This window comes from Molothrus aeneus, chromosome 4, assembly GCF_037042795.1.
Source record: "Molothrus aeneus isolate 106 chromosome 4, BPBGC_Maene_1.0, whole genome shotgun sequence".
Taxonomy (NCBI): Eukaryota; Metazoa; Chordata; class Aves; order Passeriformes; family Icteridae; genus Molothrus; species Molothrus aeneus.
In genome coordinates, this window is record NC_089649.1 from 6,351,373 (window position 1) to 6,368,430 (window position 17,058).

The window sequence follows — 17,058 nt, forward strand, 5'->3', positions numbered from 1 at the left end:
TTACTCCCTAGCACGTATAATGCTGAAGAAAATCTCATTTCTTTTGCAGAGCAGCCTCTGTATATCAGCCATCTGCCACTGACTTTAGCCATCAGCCCCTACAGGAGCAGGGTTTCATCTTTCACTGAAGGATTAGCCCATGCCATTCTCATCTGCTATAGTCTTGCCTATCTATACACTTAACACCTTCTTTTTAAATGTCTCCTTCCTGATTATAACACACAGATTATAATTCTCAGGGGTGATGAGAAGATGAGGAGATGATCTGTACATCAGGGGGGGCATTCCACCAAATTTTCAATAAGCTCTGAAAGGGACATAACCTCTCTTTGTTGTGGGTGCAGTTGAATCTTTTCTGTTCTCTTCTTTTGCCAGGAAGATATGAGTGGCTGGAGTGTTTGGTTCTATATATAACTGGTTGATGTCAGCAGGATGCCAACCCCTTTGGAGAGGATCAGCCCCCCAGTTTGTCTCAGTACTAGGTACCATGCAGATCCCAGCACAAGGGTACAAACCATCCAGGACCAGGCAGGTCATCCCCATGCATAACTAACTTCTGAAGCCTCAGCTAAAGGGTTGGCATCGCTTTTTATCTGCACAACAAAACAGTAGGGTAAGTGTATTGTTTCCTGAAATGTTTTGACATTGTCTGTCCTACAAACTGTCATATACAAGACATTTATGTAACCTCTTGACGCTGCAACTTAACAGATGTTTATATTTTTACTTAGTCAGAAATGCACCTCCTTTAAAGATGCCAGAGGAACTAGTTTCACTCCTCAGATTCTTTATTAGATTAAGAAATTTCAAAATGTAGCATTTCTGAATACATAAACCAAGATGTAAATTAAAACTAGTTAGGAATTTACATCTTGAGGTATAGCAAGTAGATGTGAGAAGGCCTATACCACTGACACTGATTTTTGCTGAAGAATTTATGTAACCAACTCAAAGTCCATTCCTTTGAATCTTCTATCCATCAAAACATGTCCTAACATCTGTCTGCAAGCAAGAACTGCCAGTGCATTTTGCAGTACAGTATTTCTCAGGCAGAAACCCCTGACTTCACTGTTCAGCCATTCTAAACAGGCTATTGGAAATGAAAGTCGGCCAAACTGTGTGCGCTGGCTCAACAATATAAAAATGTGTTGTTTTTTTGCAGCAAGGAAAAGTCGTATCAGAAAATCACAATGTTATCAGATTCTGCCCTGGCCAAAGAGAGGAAAGAGCAAGCATCAGCCATTATGGATGAAATACACAGAAATGGTATAGCACTGAACCCAGTTTACTGCATATGCAATGTCCTCTAGCCCTCCCTAATACATTTTTTTTTTAATCACAGAGTTTAACTCTTTTACAGCTTTGTCTCTGGGTGTTTTGCCATAAATAATCTTGTGGGAGTATCATGCTGCCTATGGTAACTAATCCTTTTGTAGTTGCCTCTTTTCATTTGAAAGCTATTTTCAGATGAACAACTGCTGTGGAGGAATGAAGTAATCTAACAGCTGATGTACATTCTGCTAGGATAGCCTTTCAGAACATTATTTGGGGTTAATAACATGACTTCATTCCACATTAAAAGGCTATCATCTAAGAAACATAATGATCTGTACCCTCTTGGTTTGTTAGGTTTTTTTTGCTCTGTTTCTCTCTGCTTTTTATATAAATGATAAAAAAATTTGAAACAAATGTTCACATCTCCATTCCTCTCAGATCTTGTTTTTGTAACTAACACATTTTACTAGCATTTGGCATTCTCTCTAATGCACAGCCACCAAATAACCTTATTTGACAGAAATTTTACTTCTCTGTAGTTGCACTGATGAAAATGCAGGCACTTTTTAGAAGGTTGTTTGATTTTCTAAAAAGGTTCTTGAAGTTATGCTTCTAGCATGACACCTTAAGAAGCAATTAACTCCAGTGGGAATAAAAATCTGCTTGCCTTTCATTAGGCATGTGCTGGATGCTTTTGGAGAGCCTTCCAATCCTGCCCATGAAGCCTCTTTTACCATTTACATAAAAGATCAATTTTCTAAAAGTGATAAGCACCCCTCAAGCCTAGCTGCAACCACAGGGAGCTGCATTAATATTTAGAATTTATGAAAGTTATACCACTTTCATGGGATGAAATATCAAACATGGAATTCCAGTTTTGAAAATCTTTCCAGTGGGCTTTTGTTTCAAAAAACTTGTGGATGGTTTCTGCACTCACTTGATGACCATTGTGATTACATGAAGAGTAGGGTGAGGGACTTAAGAATTTTTAGAACAAGAAGCTACAAGTTTGCCTGGTCCTACTCCTTCTGATATTTCCAGAGGTTTTTTCCTGAAGTTTCTATTCCTAAACAAATACCTCTTTCCTTTTTCAATTCTTCACTGAACATGCACTCAAATCTGCAAGCCAGTCTGTCCTTCCAGATTTCATTACAACCCCTTTTTTTTTTTAGGTATTGTAAACCCAAGCACTATATGTGCCTGAAATAGCCTGTAAGCTCTTCAGGGCAAAAGGGAAAAAAAAGTCTTTCATATGTTTGTTTGGAACCAGGCATTTCACATGGTAAATGTTGCTACTATTCATAGCAATACTAATAAATGTAGCATACAGCCCTTGAAATCATTGGCGTATTTGGATAATCTGTGCTGATGCTTAACATTTGCCTCACATAATCTTCCCTTTTATTATTTACGTACTATCAGATTTGCTGTCAAGATTCATACTCATAGTTATGGCAGCTTATCCTGCAAGATGTGCTGTGATATGTGGCCACTGAAGGCAATTCTAACTCTTAGTAAAATTCTATTTTAACCTCTTCTTCGGGTGCTTGAGATATTTATGTGTTAACAAAAAATGAAAGTCCATGAATTGGGTGTGATAAGAGACTGAAATTTATAACTGTACAAGTTCAGTGAAGCCAGATAGAAAAGAGAAGGATAACCAAAGCTGTGGTGACACAAAATATAAGCCAGTTTTTTGGGACCAAATCTGAACAAGCCTTGGGAAAACCAAGGAGAAATACAGCATTTAATTGACTAGATTCAGCTTAACTAATTTTTGACATTTTGTTTTGCTCTGAATTGTTAATTCAATGAGCTTAATTTGAGATCTAGAAGGTGAACTGCTGTCTCTCTGGGCTTGGAATCACTATTCCTAATGACAGTCCTGCAACTGGTGATTACATCAAAACTAAATGTACAGTTCCAGCCAGTGTCCCAGCCCTGTGAAACTCTCCACTGCCAGCACAGGTACACAATAACAGAAGGCTCTGTACCAGAAACCCTAGCACCTTGGAATGGTGCAAGTGTTCCTACTCCACTTCTATTTCAGACTCTTTTTATTAGAATGCTTTCAGGTAAACAGTGACTCTCCACCTCCTTGTTAAAAGACATGCATAGCAGAAACAGTTGGTGGTAGACTCCAAAACCAGCCAAGATTTTTGCCAGTGTCTGAGATCACCAATCTCTGGGCAAGACTGGTGAAGACTGAAAGTCCACCTCTGCTGTTGGCTTGTGGGACATGACTTTGTCCTATTTTTTAGAGAAAGTAGACAAACCATAAAATGCTGTAGGAATAGACACCAACTGTAAACCTTCTTATACAGTCTCAAAGAGAAACTGCATGAGTAAATCAGTGGGTGCATACAGTGACCTCCTCAAGCCCAGGGTTTGTCACTGGCAGACTTGGACCAATAAGAACATTTCTAAGACTACTTGATAAACTTGGATGTATATAAATACATATGTTTAAGGAAGCCCTTGGAGTTCACCACTTAAATCCCACATCCAGTTCTATACTACTTCTTAAATGCTTTCTTCAGTATCTACGTCATTGACTGTCTTTCCTGATAGAGTGAAAAGACCTTATTTCTGATACTACAGCAAACACACTTTCTAATATTTGTCATTAAAGTTTATAGTCCAGATTAAGCTATTTAGAAGATTGTAAACTGAAGGATTAAAGGAATATTAGGTAGTGAATGCTGGAGGGACTGTATAAACCATATTTAAATACAATCTGCTGTGATTTTAAGCACAGGACAAGAAGGACTTGGCAGGAGCAAATTAAAGAAATGAAGCTAAAAGGTTAAGATTAGGATTAAACTATGAATTAAACTTTCAATATTATTTTTCAATGTCCATCTAAGACATTAATGTTCTCTTTCTATCATCCCCTAAATGTCCTCTTTCTCTCATTCTCCATCACCTTATCTGCACTGACACTGAAACTATCCCTAGACACATCATAAAGCTAGACAGATGATTAGATTTTAGTTGGCAAGGAATTCAAATGAACTTTACACTTATGATTTTGGGATGCTGCCTGGATACACAAGAGTACACAACTGTGGGTTACAAAGTAGCTTGGAGCCTTCAGTTAACATTAACAAGAACAGTGTGTATGTAAGGGAACAGCAAGGCCCAAAATAGATAACACCCAGAGTGTCCCAGAAGAACCCCAAGTGCTTTGGACAGAGCTCTGCAGTTGCCTTGGCTCCCCGGTCTCTGAAGGATGTTCAAGCTCCCCATTCCGTGTACGAACAACAAAAGCTCTTCTATGTGAAAGTGCTACTGAATTGTGGGGTCAATTTCTTTCTTTGTGCTGATATAAAACCATCCAGCAGTCTCTACCGCTGCAGTCATTTTGAGAAACGATAAAATCAAAATATGACTTGAGGTCTAAATTTCAGGCCACAGGCCAATAACCAGTACAGTTATCTCCATGTCAGAGCCAAAATCCCACCACTATCAGCCACTGATAGGGATACACTGGGCAAGCTGAGTCATTTTCTCCCATGTTAAGAACGCTCTGTTTTGTAACTAGCTCTTAAATAACTGGAGGTTGTTAGGATTCTTTGCACACACTATTTTTAAAGCAGAAGTGCACAATCCAGGTTATGATCCAGTTAACTTGCTCTTGTTCCACTGAAATCCACTGCAAGCGTTCAGTTGAAATTGGTATGGACAGAAATGGATCAACAGGGGTGCACTCCAGGGCCCATCTACTTGTTTGATTTACTACGTGGAAAACTCTTGTCCATCCAGCTTCAGCTAAATATTTAATATAACTGTCTCCATTAAGTTTTCCTAAATGTCAGAACATCACATTGTTTTTCCAACATAAAGTTACTAGGAGACACATGCCAGGCTGAACATGCCATTTACTAAAAACAAAACCCTTCATATGCAATATTGACTTTGGCATTAGGCACCTTCTGCAGCTAATTCATTTGTAATGTTAATTTCAAACTGGCTCTCCTGTCTGCTTACTCTGCTAGCAGGATACGTATTATGTATAATTTGTCCTCATTTCATTTTAATGTATTAAAATACATGTCAAAGTTCAGAATTTTAAATCCTGAAGACCAAAAGAATATGTGAAACATTGAATGTCTTATTATTGTTATATTTCTTAATTTCTGCAATGCTCCAAGCAAAAATTAATAAATAGAAAACAGTTTATTCAGCGTTTAGGTTTCTGTATTCTAAAGTTTAAGTTTTGTTTCTAGGTTGAGGACATTCAGTGAGAGTTCAGTCACTAAGCAATAGCTTGCGCAGTACCACCAGCGTCCCAGCTTCCAGAACATGACCATGGGAATTCTGACATTCAGAATTCTCTGTTTACAATCCTTATTGATCTCCCCTTACCTTGCTTATGCATTTTCCTTTTCAAATTCCACAGGATGTGAATAAAGACATAGAAGAATTTTTCCCCAAGTAGTGAATAAAGAAATATGCATCCAGTATTTCAGTTTCCCCTTAAAGAGAATAAAACCCAAAAGGTCCTAAATGAATCAATTTCTAGAAGGATGTTGCAATTCTTTGTTAGGACTCATTTTCCACACCTTGAGCTTTATTTTGAGAGTCAGTCTAAAAATAGCATTTAATAGAAACCGGTAGGTGTGTTTAAAGGGGATTATCTCTTATCTATCCAATGCAGGACACAGAAAGTTAACTGAAGGTTTGATGTGGGAACCTGGGATCAGAAGGAATTTTGTTCCCAGTTTTAGCAGAAGCCTGTTTTTACTAGCCTGCTATTAGCCAGTGTCCTAACGTGTAGGACACTGTAGACCTGATCTAATTTGGAGCTTGAGGTGCTTATCATCTTTGAGAATACAGGTTTGTGGTGTTCAATAATCTCCTCCAAAATTCAGGAAGAAGGCTTAATTTCACTAACACGATGTGACACTGTGCTATGTGTTAGCTAAATATGCATGAAGAAGTTGCTGGATTTCAGGGGCAGAGCATGGAATATCAGACATTTAAGACAAACAGAGGTTTGTACTTACCCATGGCATTGCAGTCTCACCCACCCTGAACCTTGGGAAAAAGGTCAGCACGCCCAGAGATATCATGGTGGAGGAGCTGTCGACGCTCAGCAACAGAGGGGCCAGGCTCTTCAAGCGCCGCCAGCGGAGATCTGACAAATACACATATGAAAATTATCATTATGTGGCAAACAAGCCAAGAAATGTGAGTATTTTGTAATGGCTTCTTGGTGGTTCTACATCAGGTTCCTTTGGTGCTCATGATACACATTTTGTATGATTTACTAGTGGTTTCAGGAAAAATAAAAGCAAAATCCTAGAGTGAAGCTAAGAAGAAATAAGCCAATTGTATTTTATTAAATGAGATCCTATAGACAAGAAAATAAATTTACATTTATTTTCATATGGTATAGATATTTCCATTGTCTTTGATCACTTGCTCAACAGAAGTTAAATTACACTGGGATAAAATGAGATCCAGTTTGAGCTTTGATTCATCTGCCTTTTTAAAATAAAGTGGCACAAAAGAAATCCCATATAAAAAATCTGAATAACTCCACTGAGCACCCAAGGCTATTATTAAACACTATCATTTAAAAGCCTATCTATTAATACTGTCCCCCCATTTCTCCCTCTATTGAGTATTAGAAGCTACACAGATAAATTCTGAGCACACCATCAATCTTGTCAGAGTTCTGTATGCAATTCCATGATTTTGCTACAGTCTGACAGATCCATTTCCCTCTAGTCCACTTTTCCCCCTCAAAACCACAGGGTACACTTGGTGTACAGTCAGTATGACATTCCAACACATGAAAAATCTATGCCTCTGGCTCCTGTTCCCTCCCCTAAGTGTCTATTTAGCACTGCTGGTGGTGTCTGCATCATCTTTAGGGTTCTGCCTGCCAAAGTTAATCTTTTTAACATACTTCAGGATGACTAGAAAACATTCTGCCTTGATCTTTTTTTGTTGTTGCTTCAAGTTTAAACAAGTATTATTTGTTTGTTTTCCTATTCAAGAAATTCTTACTCTAAACCAGTCTATATTTAAATTGCTTTTAGCCTATGTGTCATGGCTAAAATAAGATGCTGACTTCTTATGAGACTCTAATTCTATATTTATGCAACAATGATTAAGCCTTCAGATGTTTCCTTAGAACCGATATCCCAATAGGAGGGTGGAAAATAACAGCATATCATGAATCTCCAGAAAGTGACCTGCACTGAAGTTGTTACTTCTACTACAAATAAAGGAAAAGACAATCCCAAACAAAAGCAGTTCAACAAATGCAGCAAATTTTCAACTGATATGGGAAGAGACGCTTTGAAGAATCAATCCTTTGAAACTCAAAGGGTTCAAACTTGCCAAATTTCTTGACCCTTTGGGTAGCATGGGTGCTCTGTCTGGCACAGAACAGCTTCTAGTGTCTAGCGACCAAAAAAAAGCTCATTTTTGGTTCCTTAGACAATGTAAGTGTGAAGGGAATACTCTACCAAACAGCAGCACAGCGTGCGTTAGTATTGTGCATGCTAGAAATCAGACCTGGGCTGTAAATCAGAGCACTGGTGCAGCCTCCCCAGAGAATGCCATGCCTGAAATGCTATTTTCTTCTGTCTGAACACAGCGTGGAGAGCCCATCCAGAGTGTCAGAATGGACGGCCTCAGTGTGGAAGGAATCCCCCAGCACGCCCCAATGACACCTCCCAATACACCTGACCCCCGGAGCCCTCCACACCCTGACAACATCGCCCCAGGTAACGTGGGAGTCTGCAGACACTGACTACACTCAGCCTCATTGACCAGCAAAGAAATGACCAGTAAGGCAGTATCTTCAATAAGAAGATAATGGACTAATATTAAAATACACACATTTGAGTCAGGTAACTAATCAGAACTTCTCCCAGAAATGTAAAGGGATGCTCTTGGCTGCTTGTGTTCATTTTTAAAAGATTTGATATACCTTTTGTACTACTTCTCTCTAAACTGAAAACATAATTTAATATCAAGAGAGGCTGCTCCTATATATACATGTCTTAAAAACACTGAGAAAGAGATCCTTTGATTTAAAACTACATTTATATATTGATTTTTCTTTGTCAAACCATTGTTTCCAACATGCAACACCCTACTCAGCAGTCAGCAAGTTATCCATTGTAGTTTAATTATCCATAAATGTAAATCTGAAGCCACTAAATTTTGCTGGAACCCTTTAGAGAGGAGTAACTTTGGAAGGAATTTGCCTCTGGCTGCATAAACTGTTCTTTTTTAAATCCTTAACTGTGAGGGTACTCTTGGCTTTATTTAAAGGAGTGAGTTACAAGAAGGCCTTATTTTGTATTCTTTAAAGACTAGAGAAGGCTAATTTGTTTTAATTAATTTATTCAGTGATATAGCCCTTCTTCCTGTTTATGAATTATCCATGAGCAGACCGCGGTTTTTACAAATTCATTCTTTGTTCAGAATTACTCAATGCATGTTTTGTGCAGACCTTTTCCAGTCCATGTAAACTAGGTCAGTCCTGCTCTGCTGGTGTCTGCTGAGACTCTGTGCATCCTTTGGCCAAACACAATGCAAACAGAGGTAATTTCCATTGCTAAGACATGATAGAAATCTTCAAGCCTTTCTTTAGGCAAAAAAGGTCTGGTCAGAGTAGATATTAAGCCACAGGGAAGTTTAAGCTTATAGAATGAAACAGCATTCATTTAGAGACCTAGATGTAGATGTACTTGTAGAAAATTTCACTCAAAGAGGTAGAATTATCTTACTTTTAATCAACAGTCTTGTTTTAAAATTTCTTTTAAAATCTGTTAATTTAGCCTAAGGATTCTCTGGTTTCAAATTGGTTGTTTGAAAACAATAGGAACAAATTTTAAAAAAAGACCAAAATAAACTCAGCCTCAAAAGAAGTTGGAATACTTTGGAGGAGTTATCTGTCTAAAAGGCTACAAATTTACCCTGCCAGATCTCTCTTTCTGTATAGCTCTAGCCCGGTGACTTGCCCCAACTGTTCATTTTAACTCACTGGGAAGTTCTGCTGTGTTAGTTCCTGCTTGCACAGGATGGTGGCAAGGAAGCAGAAAACACAAAGAATCATTATAATCATTTTACCTTGACCACATTGCAGGATATTCTGGACCACTGAAAGAAATTCCTCCTGAAAAGTTTAACACTACTGCTGTGCCAAAGTATTACCAATCTCCCTGGATAGAAGCCATTAGGGATGATCCAGAACTGCTGGAAGCTTTATATCCTAAACTTTTTGCACCTGAAGCAAAGCCAGAACTGCCTGACTACAGGAGCTTTAACAGGTAATCCTAAATGAACACGGAATTTTTTCTGACCAGAGGAAAATTACTATGAAATAAAATGTTTCCACCAGCTTTAAAAACCCTACCACCGGTGTTTGCAAGTGTATGCATAAACATGAACACAAACAGAGATTACAAGTGGTAAACAAGAGCATTAAGGAGCAAATTAGTCTATCTCTAAAGTATGGGCCCAAATTCAAACTCTAGAACTAGCAACAGAAGATAAATTGCTAAAAGTATTGAAAGAAAGAAAGTATCAGAATCCAGTGCCCAGAGAAGTTGTGGATGCCCATTTCTGGAGGTGTTCAAGGCGAGGCTGCTCTCAGCAACCCGGTCTAGTGAAAGGTCCCCCTGCCCATGACAGGTGGGTTGGAACTAAATCATCTTTAAAGGCCCTTCCAACCCAAACCACTCTATGATCCTGTGATTCAGTGTACTCAATAAATGGGAAATAGGAGCTTAAAATTCCTTTCAGGGTGCCTGTTGTTGACTTCACTAACCATGGTATTGTCAGATCTCTCAGTCAGAACTTTGTTTCTAAGTTGTATAATGCAAAGTACTCTTCTTCCATTTCATTTTTTGCTACAACTCACACGGCTTTGTTTTAGGCAATGATGGTGCAATGAACTTTATCCCACAACCAATCCCTCACACTAAATGACTAGAAGATTTCTCTGTTATTGCAGTATAACATTTTTCATTTATTTGACAACCCTCAGCAACAAATTAACAGCTTCAACACTGTTTTACTTACATAGTAACTAGTGTACCATGGCTTTCAGTAGAACTAGATACATGGACAACACTGGGTTTTTAAAGCTTGAAAGCAAATTCTTCCTCATGTCTTTTGCTTTCTATCATTCCATTTACACTATTTTTATTTATTGAAGTAATGGACAACCCTGCTGAGTTCCAGACAGCTAAGCCAAACCAAAACCCCTCCTCAAAAGGCCAGACAGCAATCTATTGAAAAACAAAATCGTTCAAGGCAATACATGTTGTTATTATATTGCAAGAGTTCTATTGTCACGATATTGCAAAGGTTGCATATTGTTAGAGGTTCCTACTTCCTTGATGGTTCTCCTAGGCAGCTCCTCTAAGCACTGACTCTTCCTTCTTCTCACAGCAGCCAACTGACTCCAGATCCCCTCAACCAACCAATCCACTCTTTTATAACACTCTTCTTACTGGCTACAGCTGTGGCCTGTTAAACTCAGGCCTGCTCCTAATCCTTAATAATTAACCCAGCTGCAACTCTTTAGCGTGTAAGATTACTTTCTATACCACCTTTATTTACTTATATTCTATCCCCCTACAAATACAAACTTAGAGAAATATACTACAAACATCACTTGTGTTCCTGATGTTGATGTGGGCCCCAACTATGAGTGCAAGGACTAAAACATTACACAATTCAACATCAAAATTGGCACTGCACACACTGCATTAGCTCTGATTTCCTAGCAGCAATATCCATTGCCATGGCAGACAAAACAGCAAATGCAAGTCAGAGAAGTGCCACAGCTGCCACCATCAGAACAGTAACAGCACAGTTTATGTACTGTGCTTATTGTAACCTAAAAAAAAAAAATTAAAAAAAAAAGAGCCCAAGAAAAAATGCTAAAGATACAAATGCATGGAGACAGAATCAGTTCTCCCTCTCACAAGAGGTGCTAGTCATTATTGTGAAGGACAGCATCAGACAGGGCACAGAGACTCCATTAACAGGGATATCTGCCTTGAGATGGTGTCTGATGGCTGCTTTGTGGATTTTAAGGCTGTCTCTGTGGCCCTGTGTTCTGTTAGCTGCCCTCTTCACAACACTAACTATGTGGATTTCTTTCGACATGGAGTTTCTCTGAGTATGACATGGCAGAACTGTGGCTCACCAGTCTGAATTTCTTGAACATATGTGCATTCTTATAAGGGAAAAGTAAATACTCTCTCTTGTAACTGCCATAAAACTCTAAAATTTGGCACATACATCCAGATACAGACTGTGAAACTGGTAAAGTTCAAACCAAAAAATATATAACATAGTCCACCACAACTCTTCTTTCCATGGAAAAAAACCTGATATCCAGTAGAAAAGGATGCCTGGTAGTCCTAGAAAAGTTACATGCTACAGTCAGACTTATGTTTTCTAGCAGATTCAAAAAAATTTTGAGAATTTGAAAAATTAAAATTCAAGATACTCATCTCTTGGAGAGGATTTCACAGCCATGACTTAGATGTCTACACTCCTAAAAATGCACAGGAGAGTGTTTAATCATGGGATTTAAAACAGCACACTGCCATGCCAAACTATCCAAGAGAAGAAGACCAGCTGGACTTCTGTGTCTAGATCCTATTAAGTCATTCTGTGCATCTAGGTCACAGCATCCTTGGCTTGCTTAATTGCAGTCTTGGAGAGAAAGCAAATTATACTGTATTAAACAATTAAAGTGTGATATAATGGCACCATTTTGTTATCAGTGAGGGTATCTATCTAGGCTTTCCATCCTGCTTAATCAACCAGTCAAGTGCCATTGTGTTTGTTCTCCTGCAAAGCACGGCTACAGTCACCATTAGTCAGGAGGGGTGTGGTTAGCAGCAAGTGTGAGCCATAGGATTCCCAAGGGAAATGGGCCTGGGATCCCTCCCGGTTCATTCACTGGTGTCTGTTGAAGTGGCACTCAGACTTTACAAATCATTTCAGGCTCCTTTCAGCTTTCCTTGTTACACAACAAACTGGAAAAGCAGCACAACCTGAGCAGGTAGGGAGGTCTGATGTGTTGGGACTGAGGCACACGTTCACAGATGAAAGCACTTCAGCACTAAACAGCATCCAGATTGTTTTCCCCACTGTCCAGCAGTGAAGAGGTGACTGTGGACCCTGCAGCAGTGCAATTTTTATAACACTAAGGAGTTTTTAAAAACACATAAGGAATTCATAGAGGAATTTTTTTGGAGTCTAGTATTCATTTTAAGCTGCAGGGACCTTGCAATGCTGGCAGATCACTGGAGGAAGAGCTGTGGCAGCAAATGTCAGGAGGGTTTGTGCAGGGAGGCAGGGCTGTCTGTGAGACTGGCAGCGGTGCTCTGACAGCACAGCACTGGGCAGAGGTGAGTGGGGCTCAGAGGGGCTCTGAACAACACACTGTGCACACCAGGCAACTCTCTGTTCCCCTCAGAGATAAAACCAATCTGTGCTAGCAGAGAAAAACAGCAGAACAGACCATGCCATCTGGTTTCTCTTGGAGATTCATTCCTATTAGGATTGAGGAAGCATTTGCTAGTGAAAAAATTTCTTGTCTCTTTTACCAGTATGGAAGCACCAAGTAATGAATCTGTGGGAAAGCAGCATGAATCTGCATTTGCTAAGGAGTTTATAATATTACTTAAATTAGTACCTTTTTTCCATCTGCTTTCTTGGAGCTGGATAAAATGTCAAAGGTAGGATTATGAGTAACATACAAAGCACCACATCGTACTCACTTAGGACAAGCAAGTCAGACTAGTTCTGCCTCTCCTACCAGACAAATTCTACTCAGCTTTCTCAATTCCCAAAGACTACTCATTCAAAAGCCCAACAGGAATTCAGTCCATCCAGACTGGGCCCTGTTTTCATTGGTTCATGCATCTTGAAGTCTATTATAAAATGTATATAAGATCCAGATTCTCCCAGGAATTTTGGGTGCTAACTTCAAGTGATGTGATATTAGTGGGAGCTGGGTGCTTAGCCAGTTCCTTAGCACCCAAATACCTCTGTGAAATTAGCATTAGCTCTTGCACTAAGATCCTATGAAGCTCTGAGCATTTTGCAGGGTCAGATTCTTTCCTCCTACATCTCATTTTTTTGCAGAATTAATGATAAACAAAATGTTCTATGAATGATGATCCCACTTCAAAATGTGAAACTCACATTTTTTGTGATTATGTAACCAGAGGTGCTAATCTAATGCAGTTAAAACATTTTTTCAGACTTTCCCAAATCATTAGCTACAAGCAGTCTCCTATGTTGAGACAATATAATATTCAATAAGAAAGACTAAGGGTAAAAAATGAAAAAGAATTCCTGTTAAAATGACAGGTAAAAATAAACATGATTGTACCTGCTATTGTTAAATCAAGCATCTACTTTTTAGGAATATGCAAAGTGAATACTAAACAATCTGTTACACTTCCTGGCACTATTTCCTATGGCTCTGAACCAGCATTTCCGCCCTTATGAGCAACGACAACTGGAATTTTTTAGGCATGAGATTTAGGCTTCTATACAATGAATCAGAGCTCAAGTAGCACAGCTGATGTGCACACAACAGAGGTCATTACAACACCATGTTGTCAGACAAGTTATTGCTCACAAGACCATATTTACTGCTGCTGTAAAGGAAAATCAACATCTCTTAGCCAATTACTGTACTCTCCTTTCTGTCAATCGTCATGTGCCCCTGCCTATAAGGCAGGAATGCAGAATTCTCTGAGGCCAGACTTTGTATAGCAACTATGGGGGGGGGGTGGGTGGGGTGTATTTTGCCACAAAAGATACTTGAACTTCCAAAGAAAGCCCTCCTGTTTCTGTTACATACAGGAATATGCTCTATATAAAACCATAAACACTACAAAGAGGATGTTTTAAACAACAGAATTGTTGTGCAAATTATAAAACTATTACAATTCTGTTTATTTTGATTATCCTTTTAATATACACATCAGTGATAATTAAACATCACAACAATGTGAGAATGTGTATCGTAATTAGGGCAGCAATTAAAACAATATTTATTATCCGGTGAGATGTAGATCACTACATTCACTCTGTGCCAATTACCAAGCAATTATTTTCAATCGGTATCGTACGGTATCCATGTTGACACTGTAACCTAGAAGACAGCTCCACAAGAAAAACTTGATACCACAGGCTTGATACCCACTTTGGACAAACAATTTCTTTTGACCTCAAGAGTTTAATGCCTGGACTGGCTGCTGCTGCTGCAACATCTTGTCTTATCATCATTTGAGACACATTTTTAGAGCTTAATCTAAAGCAGTGTTCTTCTCTCAGTGAGGATGCATGCCCAGAGCTTGCATGATTTTTTATATCTCCCAGGATTGATGCTTTGGAGTTAACACCATCCCCTTCAACAAATGCTGCTCATACCAAAATGCAGTGAATCATCCATGTAATCAGAGAGCAGCACCATTTCTTTCACGTCACAAATTCATTTTTCTGAACTAATCTCTTCTTTTTGTGCATGTACTTCATTCTTAGTACAAAACTTAGGGGTTTTATCCTGCTGAAAACCCTGGACAGATCTTCAAACGATCTCTTTTCGTTTCTGTTGGTATTAATTGCTCTGGGCTTCTGCTAAAATACTTGGAGCCACAGGAAATACATTCCATCAGATCTGCTGTTCTGTACCACACACCAAATATACCAAGGCTGGTGAAATTCCATTTCAACAAAAATTCATTTTCCCATAAACATGCTATGAAATGTTTGGTTTTTGCAGAAACCAGGTGCTCTTGTGCAATCTAAAAATCTGACACTCTTCAGTGGCTAGAATATATTCCAGCAAAGTTATGCAGCTGATCAAAATGCAGAGCACATACCATAGTCTGTTTGTTTGTCCAAAGGAGGCTGGAAGAAGTGACAGGAAAACTCAAGGGTTTTTTTTCAGTCTGAAACCTGTATATACAGAAGATCAGGGGAGGTATTTGGAAATACTGTTGTTTTAAAGTATTTGCAAATGCATGTAACAGTCAACTCCAGTTTAGTATTCCTTATCTTCCAGTTTCTCAGGCTTACTGCCTGGGGGGAAATCTACATTCAAATAACATGAAAAATACTGGCTGCACAGTGTTTCAAGGTTTAGTTACATAAACATTTTCTTCAGAAACAAAGCTGGTGTATCAAGTCCTCACCCATCCCCTCCTTTCCAGAGCCTGTTGTCTTTGGCTGTTCCTTTCTGCTTCACTCATTAAGCTCCACTCCTCTTCACTTGTATTGCTACAATCGTTTGAGCATACTGATATAAACTAGATTGCTGAAATAATTTGGATTTTGAAGTGCTCCTCTGTTTTGAAGGGTCTTTTTTTAACCCTGATCACAGAAGTGACCCAAGTTTACAGCACAACCCACATACATTCTAACTGGTACAACAATATGGTGCTGAAACACAGTGTAGTGGGAGGAACAAGCAGCTGAGGAGAGGAGAAAATGGGGTGAGAAGTTTCTGAACTAATTACTTGCTAGAGAGAATGTGTTGAGCTACCGTTTCAGACTTATCAACTTATCACCAACAAAATAAGTTTAGTAACTGTGACTCACCAATTACACGGTTTTCTTGTAATGTCTTTTTCTCTTGGCTTTTCAATCCATTTGAATTTTTGAAAAGGCTGCAAGCTCTATCTAAGGGGAAATTAATTAGATCTTAAAGAGCATTTCCCAGAAAAACATACATAATGGTTTTTTTCTGGAGCTTGAAAATGTAAACAAGAAACTGGAACAAAAATCTGGTTTTTTTCAGTTTCTGGGAGGGAAAGAAAACAAGTATTTTTAAAATCACATTTAACTTTTATTTCTCTGATATCTACAGAGTTGCCACTCCCTTTGGTGGTTTTGAGAGAGCATCAAAGCTGGTTAAATTCAAGGTACCAGATTATAATATGCTGATGCTAAACGATCCCAGATTCATGATCCTTGCAAACCCTCTTGCTGCCAGAAGATCCTTCAACAGGACTCCCAAAGGATGGACATCCGAGAATATCCCAGTAGTGTTCATTCAGCCTGCGGAATCCAACCCCGTTCCAGAAACAGAGGACCTGTGAGAGAGGCTGCATCCTACATGGTACAAAATGCTCAAAGCTGCACATCCATGTATTTTTGGTCCAAATATTACTAAAGTCTACTGATAAAATTTTTCCTTGGAAGCCGGAGTATAATTAATAATGTGGGATGCAGTGGCTCTTTTCTGGCACCCGGTTTCATCTGTAAACATGAGCTAAATAAAGTAACTTGGAAAATATGACAGTGATGTTTTCTATTTGTGTTTACATGTTCTTCTTTTACTTTCTGAAACATATGCATGTCATTTAAGAGCAGGTGTACCATGAAAAAAGAAGTGACACTACTCTCAAGGGACTTGAAAGGTACAGTAATTTAGGGAAAACAGCCAAGCAAACTCTGCACTCAATGCACCCCAAGTCCTGCTTGCTGTAGATAAACTCTAACAATTCAACCTTCCCAAAACCTGCCTTGGGCCCAAGGTAAGAATTGTGCTATTACTTCAGTAACAGCGGGTTCAGACCATTTTCCTCCTTTCTGACTCTTCCTCAGCAGTCACGATGTACATCAGTGCCTGTGTCACCTGGATTTGCTTACAGAAAACTCAGTAGATTTGGCAATGACAAGGATTACGTACTGGGATGAAAAAGTACAGAGGTATTTCCTGGATGTCTAGAATGTTTGTATTATTCACAACTAAAAAGCCCAGCAATGACT

The 17,058-nt window shown here is 38.9% G+C and overlaps 1 protein-coding gene across 1 annotated transcript; it reads left to right on the forward strand.

Moving 5' to 3' along the window:
* The first annotated feature begins 1,190 nt into the window (after positions 1 to 1,190).
* Positions 1,191 to 16,385, forward strand: MYOZ2 (myozenin 2). The gene is made up of 5 exons (XM_066549064.1): positions 1,191 to 1,266; positions 6,299 to 6,468; positions 7,889 to 8,018; positions 9,389 to 9,572; positions 16,154 to 16,385. Exons 1-5 carry the CDS (start codon positions 1,191 to 1,193, stop codon positions 16,383 to 16,385), a joined length of 792 nt encoding a protein of 263 aa, XP_066405161.1.
* Positions 16,386 to 17,058: the final 673 nt, after the last annotated feature.